The sequence below is a fragment of the Protopterus annectens genome, chromosome 3.part1 (genome assembly GCF_019279795.1).
Source record: "Protopterus annectens isolate FY-2018-M chromosome 3.part1, PAN1.0, whole genome shotgun sequence".
Classification (NCBI taxonomy): Eukaryota; Metazoa; Chordata; order Ceratodontiformes; family Protopteridae; genus Protopterus; species Protopterus annectens.
In genome coordinates this window covers 1,834,318,624-1,834,337,865 of record NC_056732.1, presented here as the reverse complement: position 1 = coordinate 1,834,337,865, position 19,242 = coordinate 1,834,318,624, and the positions used below count along the sequence as shown (strand labels likewise).

The window sequence follows — 19,242 nt, the reverse complement described above, 5'->3', positions numbered from 1 at the left end:
CCATGTGGAGCCGACTGGGCCTCTGGATACTCAAGGTATTGGACACTCGGAAATCATTCCCTCAGATGGGTCCGGAGCCACTGAGCAGGCATCAGCTTCTGAGGGTGTCTTCAGACCTACACAACTATATATTAGGCCATCTTCAGCCTCAAAGACAAAGACTAAAGCAGCTCTAAAGACAAAGAAACAAGTACAGCATTCTCCTACTCAGACTTCCATGCCTAAAAAACAGATGCTCAAAATGGCCGAAGACCTAATCACTTTGATCAGGAGCTCCCATCCCCCTCCTGATAAGAGGCCTAGGCAAGAGACAGAGTATGATTCTTTTGATCATAGGTTCATAGGTTCATACTAGGCTATCTGCCCGAGGGCATTTACAAGCCTAGCCCATAGTTTTGTGGCTTACGCCACCCCTTTAGTATGGGGAACTATTCCCATTATTTTGCTGTGCCTCTGTCGAGCAGTGACACTGAGGTAATCCCTGGGGTATATCTGCGATCTCCCATCCATTGGTCAAGATTTCTCTTGAACAAGGCCAGCGAGGTGCTCTGCCTCACATATACCGGGATTTTATTCCACAGCATAGGGAGTCTTTGGGTGATGAATCTATCCCTCCAGCACGTCCTATTAATAGCCGTGTCGAGGTTTAAGTCTCGCCCTTGTGGCTCTGATGGATCTAGATTTTTGAGGTGAAGCATATTCATCAAATCTGGGTTTGACATGGCCTTGTATGTTAGGCAAAGGTCACCTCTGAGCAAGCGTGGCGACTGAATAGAGCTGGAGTTCTTTCAGTCGGGCAGCATAGGACAGATGTTTGAGACCCTTTATCCTTTTGGTGAGGAACTTTTGTGGCCTCTCCAGCTGCTGCAAGTGTCGGGTCAGATACATTCGAATGGGGCATTGTACTCAATCATTGGTCTGATGAGTGATGAGTATAGGGAGACTATGACCTCCCTTGATCTAGATGAGAATCCCTTCATGATAAGGTGGGCAATGTAGAAGGTCTTCCTAACTACTTTAGCTACATGGGTGTCGAATGACAGACTACTATCAACCTGGGTCCCCAGGTCCCTGATAACTTCTTCTGTGCTCAGTGGATTGCCACCTATTTGGTAGCTAGGGGTAACCTTGTTTTTCCCGAAGGGTATGACTATGCATCTTTTGGCACTTAACTTTAGGCCATGGCTCTGGCACCAGTTATCCCTTCTGTGAGACCCTTCTGAAGGATATCTGTGTCAGATGTGTTTTCTACTATGGCGCCAGTTTGCAGTCATCTGCAAACTTTGTCAGCCATAACCCTCCTGTGTTTGCTTGTACTTGGGAAAAGTAGATGCCAAACAAGAGTGGGCCCAGGACTGAGCCCTGTGGTACACCACTTGTGACAGGCTTTGAGTCTGACATGGCGCCAGCAACTCTGACCCTGTGGGTTCTGTCACTCAGCCAGTTTGCAACCCATCTTGTGATGTATGGGTTAACATTTAAGCTGATGAGTTTTTCAATGATACCCGAGTGGGGTATTGTATCGAGGCCTTTGCCAGATCGAGGTAGGCTGTATGGACTGCCTTTCCTCATCAATGGCTTTGGTGACTGTTTCAAAAAGGCAACCAAGTTTAGAAGGCATGATCTGCCTTTGACAAAGCCAAACTGGGATGGATCCAAAGTCTGCAAATTTCCTATGTCTTTATTTATGAGGTCCATTATGATCCTCTCCATGGCTTTGCAGATAAGGCTTGTCAAGCTAATGGGCCGGTAATTTCCAGGGTCGGTGGAAGCACCGCCTTTGTGAAGTGGGACCACAGTTGCAGTGCGCCACTCCCTGGGTAAGTATCCAGAGGTAAGACTATGATTAAACAGCTGTCCTAGCTGTGGGTTTAATTCCTCGTTGAGTTCATGGAGCACACAGCCGGGGACACCATCAGGTCCCATGGATGCTGTGTTTTTGCTTTGGAGAGAGCAGTTCTCACTTGGGCGTTGGAGATGTTTGGGGGCTGCAATCGCTGGTATAGATATCTCTCCTTTGGGGAGGGGAGAAGTTTGCACTGAACCTGTCAGCCAGTATGTTGGCAATGTCTGTAGGATCAGTAATCTTCACATCATTTTGAACTAGTTCTGAGCATATCTGGGAGTTTCCTCCCAGGTTTCTAACATAGCTAAAGAAGGCCTTATGATTGTCTTTTGAGTCTTTAGCTATTTTTCTCTCAAAATTTGCTTTGGATGATTTTATGAGAGCTCTTAGTTTTTACTTATAGTGATCAAGGGTGTCTTACCTTTTAAGGATTTTGCTCTATCTTGTAGTAGCTTCCTCCTTTTGTTGTAGAGTTTGTTTATGGCTGGGGTCCACCAGACTGGACGCTTGCCTTTGGTACAAAGAGTCTTTGTTTTGCTTGGGATTGCCTTATCCATGCAGTCCTGCAGGTGCTGGTAGAAGGCATTTGTAAGTGATTCAGCGGCTTGAGTACTGTTTTCCGCTGGCTCGGGGCCTTAAAGGAGACCACACTAGTCTTTAGAAGTGTGAAGTCGGCTTTGAGAAGTTCTTTACTGTGGTCTTTTTATTTCAGGTGGGGGTGGGATGAGGACCTCCAGCGAGATTAGTTTGTGATCTGATCTCACCAGTGAGGGGTATACTTCCGTGTTGAACATTGTGCTCCCATGTTCGTGATGATGAGATCAAGTATGTTTTCTCCTCTTGTGGGGATGGTGACTAGTTGTTCCATGGCATTTGAGTTTATGAATTCCAGGAACTTTTGGGCTAGGGTGTTTGGGCTTGAGTAGTGTTCCCAGTCTATATTAGGGTAATTGAAGTCACCTAGTATGATGGTGTTTGGTGATACATTTATCCCCTCTAGTGTTTTCAGGAAGGCCATGTGAGGTTCCTGAGTTTGTGAGGGTGGCCTGTAACATGCGACAATTTGCAGAGCAGTCTTGCCTATGGTTAGGTTAATTGCACCTGGATGGTCTCCGATGCATCGTGCATTGCCACCAGTCTTGAGGTGTGGGTGTCCTTGATGAATATGGATACCCCCCCTCCTTTCTTGGTATTGTCTGGATTTTGGGGCCGGAACGCCCCTCTTCTGAACAGGATTACTCCATGTTTCCCTATGAGGATTCTGATGCTGAAGAATCCATTCCTTCAGCCTTTCCTCCTGAGGATTATTCTTTTGGGGAAACCCTGCATACCATGAGGGAGCATTTCCACTGGGAGAGCCAAGATTATTCTGAATCTAAGAAAAGGCTCAGACTTCCTGCTACTTCCTCAGCACAGACCCCTTGCTATTCCACCTGTTCTAGACATTGTAGATGATGTATTTTCAGAGTCCGGCCTGTCCCCTGACTCTTTACCCCCTGCACCTGCTAAGCCAGACAGATACTACAGGGTCCCGGATTCCCATAAATTCCTTCATAAAAACTCCGCTGCTGACCCAGAAACTATATCTCAGGGTCCCAAAGGGGTTAAAGCTTCCACTGCAAAAAACCCTGTCCCCTCTGATAGGGATTCTAGGGCTCTAGACAGATGGGGAGAAAAAGGCTACACTTCTGCTACCCAGACTGTAAGGGCTTTAAATTGTCAGTTTCATATGCTTAAATATCAGCAATATCTAATGTCACTGCTTAAACAGAAATTGTTGAAAAATACTGAATGTTCAGAGGACACGGAATTGCAGGATTTATTGCATGCAGCTGAACAAGTGGGAAAGCATACTTTGCAATTTGGTTATGATTCACTGGAGGCCTCTTGCAGGGCCGCTGTTACAGGTTCTGTTATTAGAAGGCATGCTTGGTTAAAGGAACAGAATCTGCCTGATCATGTTAAAGCAAAATTATTAGATGCACCATTACAGCATGATACTTTGTTTGGTACTAAAGCAGAAGAGGTGTTGAAAAAAATGGAGGATAAAGCAAAATCCATGCAGACAGTCAAGGATTTCTTACAGGTACAGCCACCCAGGTTTAGCAGGAACTGGCCTTCTAAAAAATGGTCCTTTCCAGTGTCAGACAGACCACAAAAAGGCAGATACAGGCATCCCAGAGGCAGATCTCAGCCCCAAGGCTCATACAGGTCTAAACAATGGGGTGCATCTACCTCCAAAAGTGGAGAAGACAAATCACAACCTTACAGGAAACAGTCTCAATGACTTTCCTCTACCAGATCCAAGCACTTTTCTTTTGGCAGCCCCCTTAGGGGGAAAACTAGCACTTTTTTCTTCAAATTGGCAAATGGTTAGCAAGACAAATGGGTCCTGAACATAGTGTCCCAAGGGTACAGGTTCTATTTTCACACTCTACCAAGGTCAAAAGGTATGCAAGACCTGCCACACAATCAATGGGCAGAGGCACAAAAACAAATTACAGCCCTCATGGACATGAGGGCCATTCAGCAAGTACCACAACAAGAGTAGGGGCAAGGATTTTACTCCAGACTTTTCCTAGTACTCAGAAAGGACAAAACCTGGAGACCAATACTGGACCTGTCTATACTAAATATGTTCCTGGAATTTCCAAAATTCAAGATGTTGACTCTATAGCAGCTACTGCCCATGCTGGGCAAGAAGGCTTGGCTCATAACTTTGGACCTAAAAGAGGCATACCTGCATGTCCCAGTCAGACAATCTTACAGAACATACCTCAGATTTATAGCTGGCTCAATGCATTACCAATTCTCTGCACTGCCCTTTGGCTTATCTACTGCGCCCAGGGTCTTCACAAAATGCCTGGCACCAGTAATTGCGTTTTACAGACAAAAAGGAATTCAAATATATCCCTACTTGGACAGCTGCCTAAGTCAAGCAGAGAACAGATACATTCTTCTAAAGCATCTGACATTTGTAAAAAGATGACTAATTGGCCTAGGGTACACAGTAAACAAAAAGAAATCAAAACTAGCGCCCTCTCAAGAGATAATATTCCTGGGTGCAAGCTTAAATACAACTGCCCTGATGGCTTATCTCACGCCAGACAAACAAAAGCAACTGACTACTTACTTCAAGAAATTGGCAACAAAAACCCACTTATCTGCAAGGAAAATCCTGCAGGCCTTGGGTTTCATGGCTTCCTGCGTTCTACTAATTCCATATGCCAGACTGCATATGAGGAAATTACAATGGTATCTAATAAGTGTTTGGACTCAGCATTGCCACAGCCTGGAGACAGTAATTGCACTCATTCCCTGCCTGCAACAGGAGTTTTGATGGTGGGCAGGAGCCTGTCACCACAACAAGGGTCTGCCATTCAGTTTATACACAGTCAGACAGACACTGACAACGGATGCATCAGATTATGCCTGGGTGGCCCATATGGCAGAAAAATGTATTCAGGGCACATGGCCTGCAAACCAGATGCATCTTCACATCAATCAAAAAGAGATGCTAGCTGTTCAAAATGCCCTGACAGCTTTCAAAGACCTGCTTCATCCAGGACAGTTACTGATAAAGACAGACAACACTACGGTCATGTGGTACATAAACAAGCAGAGAGGTACACATTTCTACCCCCTCTGCAGACAAGCAATGACTTTATGGGACACAGCATTGACTTTTCAAGTTCACCTACAAGCACAATTCCTGCCAGGAAAAACAAATACTCTGGCAGACAAACTAAGCAGAAACCTCATGGAAACCCATGAATGGAAACTGGATCCACAAGTTTTCAGCATGATAATAAGGAAATGGGGATGTCCAGACATAGATCTGTTTGCCTCCCCTCACAACTGCCAATTGCAGAGATTTTGCACAAGGATTTATCACAAGCAAGCATGGAAAGTGGACGCCCTATCCTTCAGCTGGAAAAATCTAACAGTATATGCTTTTCCCCCACTGCCTCTCCTTCCCAGGGTACTCCTAAAGGTCAGACAAGAGAGGCCAAAAATGATACTGATTGCACCAGACTGGCCACACCAGCACTGGTACCCAATCCTAAAGAGCTTGTCTCAAGGTCCAGCATGGATATTGCCTCAAACTTCTCACTTGCTGACCCAACAAAACAATCAGATCCTGCACAGCCAACTCAGGACCTTGAATCTGGCAGCATGGTGGATAATGTAGCCATTCAGACCACTCCTCTTTCAAAATCTGTTATGGATGTTATCTTGGAGACCAGGAGGCCCAGTATCAGAAAATGTTATGCAGAAAAATGGAAGAGATTCTGTGCTTGGAACCAGGAACAAGGCATTGACACGTGTGAACCAAATATCCCTCAGATTTTTCAATACCTAACTGAGATGCTAAACAAAGGCCTTTCTTTCTCATCTATTAAGATTCATGCCTCTGCCATTTTAGCCCATTACAATACGGAACCACCTATCTTTTCTCATCCTTTAATAAGACAGTACCTCAGAGGGGCCGAAAACATTAGGTCTCCAAGGAGAGCACAAACTCCGGCCTGGGACCTCAATTATGTTTTGGAAAAACTCACACTGCCTCCTTTCGAGCCAGCATCAACAGCAGATATAAAACTCTTATCCTGGAAAACAGCTCTGCTCCTAGCAATAACCTCTGCAAGGCGAGTCTCGGAGTTACAAGCACTCATGGCTGTGGAACCTTTCATCATTTTTCATCCAGACAGGGTTTCTCTGAGGACAAACCCTACATTTATGCCTAAGGTGGTGTCCAGTATGGCCCTCAACCAAACCATTCACTTGCCTATCTTTTATCCAAATCCACAGAACAAGGGTGAGAAAATTCTGCATTCTTTGGACATACACAGGCAGTTACGCTTCTACTTGGATGGAACTAAAACTTTCAGAAAGACTGTACAAATAGTGCTGAACATACCAAAGTGCTACCTGTACAAGTAGTGCTGCACAGTACCACAGTGCTACCTGTACGAGGAGTGCTGAACAGTACCACAGTGCTACCTCTAGAAGTAGTGCTGAACATTACCACAGTGATACCTGTACGAGTAGTGATGAACTGTACTGCAGTGCTACCTGTACAGGTAGTGCTGAACAGTACCACAGAGCTACCTGTATGAGTAGTACTGAACAGTATCATAGGGCTACCTGTACGAGTAGTGCTGAACAGTACCACAGTGCTACCTGTACAAGTGGTGCTAAACAGTACCCCAATCCCACCTGTATGAGTAGTACTGAACAGTACCACAGTGCTACCTGTACGAGTAGTGCTGAACCATACCACAGTGCTTCCTGTACAAGTATTGCTGAACAGTACCACAGTGATTTCCTGTACAAGTAGTGCTGAACAATACCACAACGCTACCTGTACAAGTAGTGCTGAACAGTATTACAGGCTGCCTGTACAAGTAGTACTGAACAGTACCACAGTGCTACCTCTACAAATAGTGCTGAAAAGTACCACAGTGATATATATATATATATATATATATATATATATATATATATATATATATATATATATATATATATATATATATATATATATATATATATATATATATATATATATATATATATATATATATACATATACATATAGTCAGTACCACAGTGCTACCTGCACAAGTAGTGCTGAACAGTACCACAATGCTACCTGCACAAGTAGTGCTGAACAATACCACAGTGCTACCTGTCCAAATAGTGCTGAACAGTACAACAGTGCTACCTATACAAGTAGTGCTAAACAGTACCACAGTGTTACGTGTACAAGTAGTGCAAAACAGTATCACAGTGCCACCTGTGAGTAGTGCTAAACAGTACCACAGGGCTACCTATAAAAGTTAATACCACAGTGCTACCTGTACTAGTCGTGCTAAACACTACCACAGTTCTACCTGTACAAGTAGTGCAAAACAGTACCACTGTGCTACCTGTACAAGTAGTGCTAAAAGTATTACAGTGCTACCTATAGAAGTCAATACCAAAGTGCTACCTGTACAAGTCATGCTGAGCAGTACCACAGTGCTTACCTGTACAAGTCAATACCACAGTGCTATCTGTGCAAGGAGTGCCAAACAGTATGACACTGCTTCCTGTATGAGTAGTGCTGAAAAGTACTACAATCCTACCTGCACAAGTAGTGCTGAACAGTATCACGGTGCTACCTGTACAAGTGCTGAACAGTACCACAGTGCTGCCTGTACAATTCTTGCTGAACAGTACCACAGTGCTACCTGTATGAGTAGTGCTGAACAGTGCTACAGTGCTACTTATAGAAGTCAATAATACTACAGTGCTACCTGTACAAGTAGTACTCAACAGTAACACAGTGCTACGTGTACAAGTGATGCTAAACAGTACCCCAATCCTACCTGTATGAGTAGTACTGAACAGTACGACAGTGCTACCTATAAAAGTCAATACCACAGTGCTACCTGTACAAGTAGTGCTGAACATTGCTACCTTTATACGTAGTGCTCATGGTATCACAGTGCTACCTGTATTAGTGCTGAACAGTACCACAATGCTACCTGTACAAGTGGTGCTAAACAGTACCACCGGTATGAGTAGTACTGAACAGTACCACAGTGCTACCTGTATGAGTAGTACTGAACAGTACCATAGTGGTACCTGTACGAGTAGTGCTGAACAGTACCACAGTGCTACCTGTACAAGTGATGCTAAACAGTACCCCAATCCTACCTGTATGAGTAGTACTGAACAGTACCACAGTGCTACCTGTACGAGTAGTGCTGAACCATACCAAAGTGCTTCCTGTACAAGTATTGCTGAACAGTACCACAGTGATTTCCTGTACAAGTAGGGCTGAACAGTACCACAGTGCTACTTGTACAAAGTGCTGAACCATACCACAGTGCTATCTGTACTAGTAGTGCTGAACAGTACCACAGTGCTAACTGTTCAAGTCAATACCACAGTGATACCTGTTCAAGTACAACTGAACAGTACCACAAGATTACCTGTATGAGTAGTGCAGAACAGTACCACAGTGCCACTTGTATGAGCAGTACTGAACAGTACCACAGTGCTACCTGTAGAAATAGTACTGAACAGTACCACAGTGATACCAGTACGAGTAGTGCTGAACAGTACCACAATGCTACCTGTACAAGTAGTGCTGAACAGTGCTACAGGCTGCCTGTACACGTAGTGCTGAACACTGCTACCTGTATACGTAGTGCACATGGTATCACAGTGCTACCTGTATTAGTGCTGAACAGTACCACTGTGCTACCTGTACAAGTGAATACCACAGTGCTACCTGTACAAGTAGTGCACATGCTATCACAATGCTACCTGTATTAGTGCTGAACAGTATCACTGTGCTACCTGTACAAGTCAATACCACAGCGCTATCTGTACAAGTAGTGTTGAACAGTACTACAGTGCTACCTATAGAAGTTAGTACCACAGTCATGTGGATGCATGTGTATGCATATTGGGGTACACACATGCATCCACAGTCATGAACACACTTTAAAGGATAGAATCCCTTCTTTTCAGTATAAGTTGTCATTATGCCATGTGCCAACCAGCCACTAAATGGTCTCACTCCCTTCCTGAATCTTGGCAGTCACATTACAGGTGAGAATCGCATGGATGCACTGACAATGCATATTTAACTCTGCGAGGATACCTGACCATTCATTCTTCTCATTCTTACAATTGTCATATTTTGCTATGTGAAGTATTCTGTAGTGGCCTGCTGTGTCATTTTTGATCAATTTACCTTGGATTTCCTTTGTTTGTCAATAAGTTAAAGCATCCATGGGACCAGATGACATCCCGGGCTGTGTACTACATGAACTACAAAATGAACTGGCACCTCACCTAAGTGCCATGTTTAATCATAGCCTCACCTCAGGCTTCATGCCCACTGAGTGGCACACAGCTACAGTTATCCCACTGCACAAGAGGGGATCCACCTTGGATCCTGGAAACCACCATCCTATCAGTCTGACTAGCCTGATCTGCAAGGGCATAGAATGCATTATCATGGAACTTATAAACAAAGACATTGGCAACCTTCAAACACTGGACCCCACCCAGTTTGGGTTCGTGAAGGGCTGATCTTGTCTCCTGAACCCGACTGACTTCTTCAAATCAGTCTCCAGAGCCATGGACGAGGGTAAGGCCATCCACACAGCCTATCTGGACCTCACCAAGGCCTTCAACACCATCCCCCACTCTGGAATCATAGATAAACGTACTAAACTGGGCATAAATCCCTACGTCACTTGTTGGGTTGCCAACTGGCTTATTGACAGAACCCAGACTGTAAAAGTAGCCGACTCCAAATCCAGCTCCAGACAAGTGGATTACCTCAGGGTTCAGTCCTGGGACTGCTCTTGTTTGGCATCTACTTCTCTAATGTACAGGCCAACATTAAGGGACTCTGGCTAACAAAGTTCGCAGATGACTGCAAACTGAGAGCCGTTATTGAATCCCCAAATGATGTGGATATTCTACAAAAGGGCCTTACAGAAACAGATGCTTGGTGCCAGAGCCATGGGCTCAAGCATAATGTCAAGAAATTTATACTTATCCCCTTTGGGAAAAAACATGTACCCATGAATTACCACTTAGGTGGCAGTACACTAAACACCGAAAGTGTGATGAGAGACTTAGGGACACAGGTGGACAGTGGTCTCACCTTCGATAACCACATCACCACAACAGTCAAGAAAACCTTCTATGTGGCACACCTCATCACTAAGGGCTTTTCATCCAGAAAAAAGGAGGTCATTGTCCCACTGTACTAATCCCTCATTAGACCCATTATAGAGTACAACGCCTCATTTGGTATGTACCTCACAAGACATCCGCAACAGCTGGAAAGGCCGCAGAAATACATCACTAAAAGAATCACAGGCCTAAAGCAGATGCCCTATGCTGACCATCTAAAAAATCTCTAGCTATACTCTGTGGCATATAGTCTACTCAGAGGCGATCTCTGCTTAACATACAAGGCTATGTCAAACCCTGAGCTGTTGGACATGCTCCACTTAAAGAAATCACAATTCCTTAGAGCCACACTCTCTAGGGATCTACACCTTATCATCACAATGAACAAAACATGCTGGAGAGATAGGTTCCTGACCCAGAGACTCCCCATACTCTGGAATAGACTGCCCATACATGTCAAGCAGAGCGCCTCCTTGGCCCTCTTCAAAAGGAACCTTGATGATTGGATGGGAGATAGGAAATTCACCCCAGGGATCATGTCAGTCACCGTGCTAGACAGGGGTCCAGGGAAGTAAATATTGTAGGAAGAAATATTCAGGGAATTATGGCTAGGCTTGTATAGGCCCTAGAGCCGATAGCCTAGTACCAACCAGTGAACCTATGAAGTGGTCCTGTAGCAAACTCATCCACACATTAAGTTGCCTTAATAACCCCTTGTGAGTTATGCACCTGAAAATACCCCCATATGCTGACTTTAATTGACTTCTGCATGAGTACATGTATATTCATGTATATATTTGGCTAGGCTTATATAGGCCCTAGGGCCAATAGCTTAGTACCTACCTATGAACCTATATGTACCCAGAAATTGTATAGCTTGAGAGAGGCTGTGGGGATATAGAAGACTGCCAGAAGTAATTTTGTCTTATAAAAAATAGATTCTGGTGATATTCAGGGGTGAGTTTGCATTTTTTGGCAACACCAGTAGCCATGCACAGGCTAGTGTAATACCATGTTACTGGTGGCAAGGACCAAATACATATGGGGCCACTTTATGACAGTGCATCAGAATGTATCTTCTTCAAGGGTGTCATCTTCAAGGATATTTTTGAATTTTTCAAAGCAGTCCCTTGGGTGCGTACCACATGATCACATTGGGTTTGCTTTCAGAAAGTCTAACACATTTTTGTACATACCATGAGCCACATTTTTGTGTGATTTCCTATCTTCAGAGTCAGCAGCAGAAATATTCCAACCCTTCAGACACTTTAACTGAGAGGATTAAATCTATGAGATGCTAATGAGATTTTAGTCTGTAGACCTGGGATTAATGTGTTCACTTATAGCCTTTGAAACTTTGAGGAAGTCTCTTAGTTAGATGTTGCACCCTGGGTTCCTTCAAAAGTTGAAAATTGGCCTCATGAACTTCCACCTTTAAAAAAGGTTTGCAATAGCTGTGGCTTATCTTCAGCTTTATGGATAGTTTTAAATGTTTAAAGCCATAGTGTTAGAAAACAGCAAAGTTAAACATAATCACTTTTGAAATTTAGGCTGATATTATTTTGTCTTATTTTGACTGTTAAGAGAGTTTGACTTGTATTCCATGAGAATAATTTCATTTAAATGTCTAATAGTATTATCATTGCTTTTACATGAAGCACAGAGGAGTTTGTGAATTTTATAGGGAACACTGAGATGGTAATGACATCAGAATGTACCAAGTCCTATGCCCGAGAGGATGCACGGTCCAAACCAAGTAGAAAGGCAGCACAGAGTTCAATATATTTATTAAATACTGATAAATGAAACAAACTAGTTTCGGCCAACAGCCTTCTTCAGTGTAAAACAGTATAATCAAGTTCATTTGAATCATCCTTTAAATACATATCTGAGCCCATGAATACTAATAAGTATGAAGATTATTTAAACAAAACAAATTATTAGTATATTCTAACAAATTCAATAACAATATATTCATACTTAGAATTGGTTTTATTATCACAGGCTATTCCACAGTTCTTGGTTAGAGAAACCATAGATAAAAAATATCAGATACTGACGTTCAAAGGACTCAGACATACTATGTCATAGAGGAGCATATGTTGGACCAAACAAATTTGGTATACATGAAATTGTATATATATAAGATTGGTGTGGCAAGGCAAATAATAAGCATAGAACAAAAATTAGATCAACAGTAATGAGAATAGCAGCCTGAATATGATGGCTTTCACACTTGTCCACCATAAACATGACACCTATTATGTATCTGTCCAAGACAAGATAAAGGGCCACCCAATAAATGCAAAAAATCAATATTCTTCTCAATCTGGAATGTATTCATGCTTAGGATCTAATTAGTCTTCCCATGTTGAATGAAACATATAACAGTTGGAATTGACAAACCCATGGCTATTAAATCACTGTTATAGATATTGGAAAATTTCTGCATGCTGTATCTTAATATTTGACAGCTTATCCACATATATATATCAATATAGGTCAGTTATTATATATAACTTGTAATGGACATGGGATAACTATTATAGATATAGGAAAAATTTCTGCATGCTGTATCTTAAGGAGCATATATTTGACAGCTACGGTGTATCTATCCACATATATATATCAATATAGGTCAGTTATTGAATATAACTTGTAAAGGACATGGGATACAATGAAAAAGGATCAACAATACTAAAATCTACAGCCTGGGGACTTGAATTTTCTGTGACTTTTGATAAAAAGTCCATCAATTTTTTGGATGTCACAGTGTACAGGAACCCAGACAATACTTTGTCTACGAGGGTTTTCCGCAAGTACCCACAATACAACACCCTGTTACATGCATCAAGTTTACATCCCCGCCACACAATCAGGAGTATTCCAATATCCCAGTTTATACGTATCAAACGTCTCAGTTCCAACATGGAGGAATATCAATTGGCCAGTAGGGATCTCAGTCAGAGGTTTATTAACAGGGGATATGATGGATTTGATATTCTGTCAGCTCAGAGTAGAGCTAATCGTCTTGCGAGGGACGACTTACTACAATATAAGAATATAAATAAAAATCCATCTTCTTCTAACACAAGTGTTAGGTTCATCACCACTTATAGCAGAAATATCAATATGATTAGAAACATCATAAATAAACATTGGAACATTTTATTGGCCAATGATAAGCTGCAAAGTTTTTTGGGACCCCGTTGTCTTTTCTCATATAAACGTGGTAAGACCCTAGGTTCCTACTTTTCACACTTTAAACATATGGCAAGTGGGGGGACTACTCACAAACAACTGACACTTCATGGTGATGAACTCATTGGATTGTTCCCCTGTGGCCATTGTGGTTCCTGTCAATATATGCTGAAATCCAAGGCATTTACCAGTCGTAATACTAGTAAAGTTTTTGATATTAAGATCTTTGGAAACTGCAGTAGCGACTGGGTGGTGTATTTGGCTTCTTGCTACTGTGGGGGATTCTATGTTGGACAAACTTCCAGAGCCTTAAGATTTAGAATGAACGAACATCGCAGTGATATCAAAAACCACAAGGAGACCAGTGCCCTATATCAACACACATTAAAACACGATTCACTTTATGGTCATTGACCGCATTTCTGGGGATAGAACAAACAAACAAGGTTGGCATGGGCTATTGGATCGAAAGGAGAAACACTGGATTATTACACTGGGGGCTTTATTTCACCCGGGACTAAATGATCACTTGTAGGGAATATATTGAGTCAGTATTAGTACCTTCAACTATAGGACACCAAGTGGGGAATTTTCATTGGTCTCCCATTTACATTTGTTTAAGATTATGAATGTTAAAACATCCTGGCTCAATATTGAACAGGGTGTCAAGATTTCAAAAAATTTAAGTTGGAATCAGATATATTGTTAGTTTTTTCTTCATCTTTATATGGTTTGTAAATGGTGTCATTTATATAGGTGTATTAGAGACATAACAGCCCTCATCACTTTCTCAAGAAATGTGCAAGCCTTTATGTTCAGGCTGTAGATTTTAGTATTGTTGATCCTTTTTCATTGTATCCCATGTCCTTTACAAGTTATATTCAATAACTGACCTATATTGATATATATATGTGGATAGATACACCGTAGCTGTCAAATATATGCTCCTTAAGATACAGCATGCAGAAATTTTTCCTATATCTATAATAGTTATCCCATGTCCATTACAAGTTATATATAATAACTGACCTATATTGATATATATATGTGGATAGATACACCGTAGCTGTCAAATATATGCTCCTTAAGATACAGCATGCAGAAATTTTTCCAATATCTATAACAGTGATTTAATAGCCATGGGTTTGTCAATTCCAACTGTTATAAGCACGTGGGTGTTTCATTCAACATGGGAAGACTAATTAGATCCTAAGCATGAATACATTCCAGATTGAGAAGTTAGAACATAATAATAATTAATCGTATTATTTAATATTGATTTTTTGCATTTATTGGGTGGCCCTTTATCTTGTCTTGGACAGATACATAATAGGTGTCATGTTTATGGTGGACAAGTGTGAAAGCCATCATATTCAGGCTGCTATTCTCATTACTGTTGATCTAATTTTTGTTCTATGCTTATTATTTGCCTTGCCCACTACCAATCTCTATATATATACAATTTCATGTATACCAAATTTATTTGGTCCAACATATGCTCCTCTATGACATAGTATGTCTGAGTCCTTTGAACGTCAGTATCTGATATTTTTTATCTATGGTTTCTCTAACCAAGAACTGTGGAATAGCCTGTGATAGAGGCTCTTCCAGTATGGCATAATAAAAACCAATTCTAAGTATGAATATATTGTTATTGAATTTGTTAGAATATACTAATAATTTGTTTTGTTTTATGTAAGTAACTTGTTGGTTACTTTTTCATGTTATGGATGGAGCTCACCCGAGTATATATACCAATTTTTATTGTATATCTATATGATTTACTTTAAGTGCCCCAAACATGTATTACAAATAATCTTCATACTTATTAGTATTCATGGGCTCAACCTTTTGATTGGCTCTTGATATGTATTTAAAGGATGATTCAAATGAACTTGATTATACTGTTTTACACTGAAGAAGGCTGTTGGCCGAAACTAGTTTGTTTCATTTATCAGTATTTAATAAATATATTGAACTCTGTGCTGCCTTGCTGGTCTATATGGTAATGACATCAGACATGTTATTGGAAACACTTGTATAAAGGTAACAAAATAAACAATGGACCAGTTATTGATAAATTTAATCAAAAGTGAAAAAAGTATTAATTGTCACATTTGTTACTGAAATTATTTGTAATGGTCAGTTCATTGTTTATTTCAAACAGAAATTAAAAAAAATGACACACTAATGTGGAGTTTGTTACCCTAAATTGTAGGTGAGAAAACTCTTCTGTGTGGTTTATTGTATTCTGACACATTTTTTTTTATTATTAAGCCAACAGCAATGCATATTTCACCAGGATCCAAAGTCTGCAGTCACATCATGCAAAATTCCTTGACATTGAATGGAACAGAACTCACCCAGATATGTCAGTCATAGAAGAAGGCCCAATGCAGAGTGAAATCAAACACAATAATTATATGGAAAGTAATGAGGGGTTTATCAAGAAAAGTGAACTTGAAATGCATCTGCAAAGTCATGTCAAAGAAAGTTATTGTGGCTGGCTTAACCACACATTTCGTACCAAAAAATTAATTGATAAATTAAGACAAAGTGGGAAAAGACAGAAGAATACTGTGGTAACGCGTGAGCAAAAATTCAGCCTAGAGAAGCTGTACAAATGTCCCACATGTGGCAAGGGTTTTACAGATAGAAAAAAATTAGCATTACACAAAATTAGTCACACTAGACAGAATTGCTTTAAATGTACCACTTGTGACAAGAGTTTTACACGGAAGAGTCATGTGGTAAGCCATCAACATATCCACACTGGGCAGAAACCGTACAAATGCACAATGTGTGAGAAGACCTTCAGACATGCATGTGTTATGTACCAGCATCAGAGAGTTCACACAGGGAGCAAACCATATAAATGTACATTGTGTGATAGGAGTTTTAGACAGAAGGGTAACCTAGTAAGTCACCAGAGGATCCACACTGGTCATAAACCTTACAAGTGTACCATGTGTGACAAGACATTCAGACATGCGTGTGCTATGCATAGGCATCAGAGTGTTCACACTGGGCAGAAACTCTTTAAATGCACAATGTGTGATAAGACTTTTACACAGAAGGATAACATGGTCAGGCATCAGAGTATCCACACTGGCCATAAACCCTACAAATGCACCATGTGTGACAAGACCTTCAGATATGCAAGTGCTATGCATAGGCATCAGGGTGTTCACACAGGGCAGAAACCTTATAAATGCACAATGTGTGACAAGAGCTTTACACAGAAGCATGGATTGATGAGGCATCAACATGTCCACACTGGCCAGAAGCCGTATAAATGCACAATGTGTGATAAGAGTTTTGTACAAAAAAGTAACATGGTAAATCACCAGAGGATTCACACGGGGCAGAAACCCTATAAATGCACAATGTGTGGTAAGAGTTTTAGACAAAGAGGCAACCTGATAAGTCATCAAAGAATCCACAATAGACAGACAAAGCAGCATTTATTACAAGAAAAATAAAGCATCAAAATAACATTTAACTTGGAAAAGAATGCAAAGAACTTGAAAAGAAGGAACATGGAAGTACCTGGGAATAGATAAAGGGTCAGCAATAAAGCATGAAGAAATGAGAGCAAAGCTTAGTCAGGGATATTGATAAGACTAAAGCTAGTAATGAAAACCACCTTTCTTCTAGGAAAAAAAGTTCAAGCTAAATATTGGCTTGCTCTTCCTGTTCTAACTCACAGCATTGGATCAGTTGGACAAGAAAACTACTTTATGCCCCTCAAAGGCTATACAAAGCAGTGCATGGCAAGAATATATATCCTGCAGTGTGAAGGCAATCTGAGCTTCCCAGAAATTACTTGGGTATAGGTCTGCAGTCATGGGATTACATTGATATTTGTTGACACCATCAGACTGAAACATAGAGAAAGTTCTAAACCAGTGGGAAAACAAATCTAAGACGACATTTTTGCTGAGATTAGAGTTTTGGAAAGGAGCACAAATAAAAATGGAAATAGTAAAACATCAAAACTGGGGAGCAACAGAAAGTGCCAAAATGAAAGAATAAAAATAACATGATGAGAAGAAAAGGAAAGAAAACTGGAAAACCTGTAGTATAGCGGAAAGTATCGAAAACTGCAGAAACAACCACATGTTGCTGAAGATTTGATGAATGAATGGCTAAGGAAAGATGAATTTAAGTTAAAAGATTAAGAGGGAAAGAGGGAACAACATATTGGACCTGGTAATCACCAACATGGGGACTCTGTTCCACACCAGAGGTAAACCCCTCATTGGTAAGATCAGACCATAAACAAATTTCCCTGGGCATCCATATCCCGTCCCCACCCCCAGCCAAGGAAATCACTGTAAAGAATTTCTCAAAAGCCAACTTTGCACTTCTCAAGACTGAGGTGGAATCCTTCAAAGCCCCTGGGCCAGAGGATAATACAGCCCAATCCGCAGAATCCTTTACAAATGCATTCTATGAGCACCTGCAGGAATGCATGGATCGTGGTATCCCAAATAAAACCAAGACTCACTCCTCCAAAAACAGGTGGACCCCGGCCATAAATAAGCTATACAACAGAAGGAGGAAGCTACTACATGACAGAGCAAAACACCAAAAAGAGAAGGCATCTCTGATCAGTATTAGCAAGAAACTTCGATCCCTCATAAAATCGTCAAAGGCCAGTTTCGAAAGAAAAATTGCCCTAGACACTAAAGATAATCAGAACACCTTCTTTAGTTATGTCAGAAACATGGGTGGAAACTCCCAGATATGCTCTGAATTGTTGCATAATGGTACAAAATATACCGAACCTACAGACATAGCCAACATCCTGGCAGACAGATTCAGGGCAAACTTCTCCCCCCCTTCCCCCCCAAAGGAGCAAACGCCTATCCCAACTGAATGTAACCTCCCTGACATCACAGATGCACAGGTGAAAGCTGCCCTCTCCAAAGCAAAAAACACATCTGTGGGACCGGATGGTGTCCCAGGCTGTGTCTTACACGAACTCCAAGAAGAACTGAACCCTCACATTAAGTCACTGTTCAAACTTAGCCTTACTACAGGATATGTACCCAAAGAATGGCATACAGCTACAGTGGTCCTACTCCACAAAGGTGGTGCCACAACAGACCCCGGAAACTATCGCCCCATAAGCCTGACTAGTCTGGTCTGTAAAGCTATGGAGCGTATTATCATGGAACTCATAAACGAAGACATTGGGAGCCTCCAGACACTGGACCCTACCCAATTCGGCTTTGTTAAGGGCAGATCTTGCCTCTTAAACCTAGTTGCTTTCTTTGAAACAGTTACCAAAGCCATAGATGAGGGCAAGGTAGTCCACACAGCCTACCTGGACCTCACAAAAGCCTTCGACACAATACCCCACTCGGGCATCATAAATAAGCTTACCAGCTTAAATATCAACCCCTATATCACAAGATGGGTTGCAAACTGGCTCAGAGATAGAACCCACATGGTCAGAATCGCAGGTGCCATGTCTGAAT

At 41.5% G+C, this 19,242-nt stretch overlaps 1 protein-coding gene across 1 annotated transcript in view; it reads left to right on the top strand.

Moving 5' to 3' along the window:
• LOC122798727 (zinc finger protein 501-like) overlaps positions 1-18,013 on the top strand; it is a 169,249-nt gene extending 151,236 nt beyond the window's left edge. Inside the window, exon 4 of the mRNA XM_044067827.1 lies at positions 16,034-18,013. Coding sequence (XP_043923762.1) covers positions 16,034-17,238 — 1,205 coding nt within the window. The 3' untranslated portion in view covers positions 17,239-18,013. The remainder of the gene's footprint in view (positions 1-16,033) is intronic.
• The last annotated feature ends 1,229 nt before the right edge of the window (positions 18,014-19,242 follow it).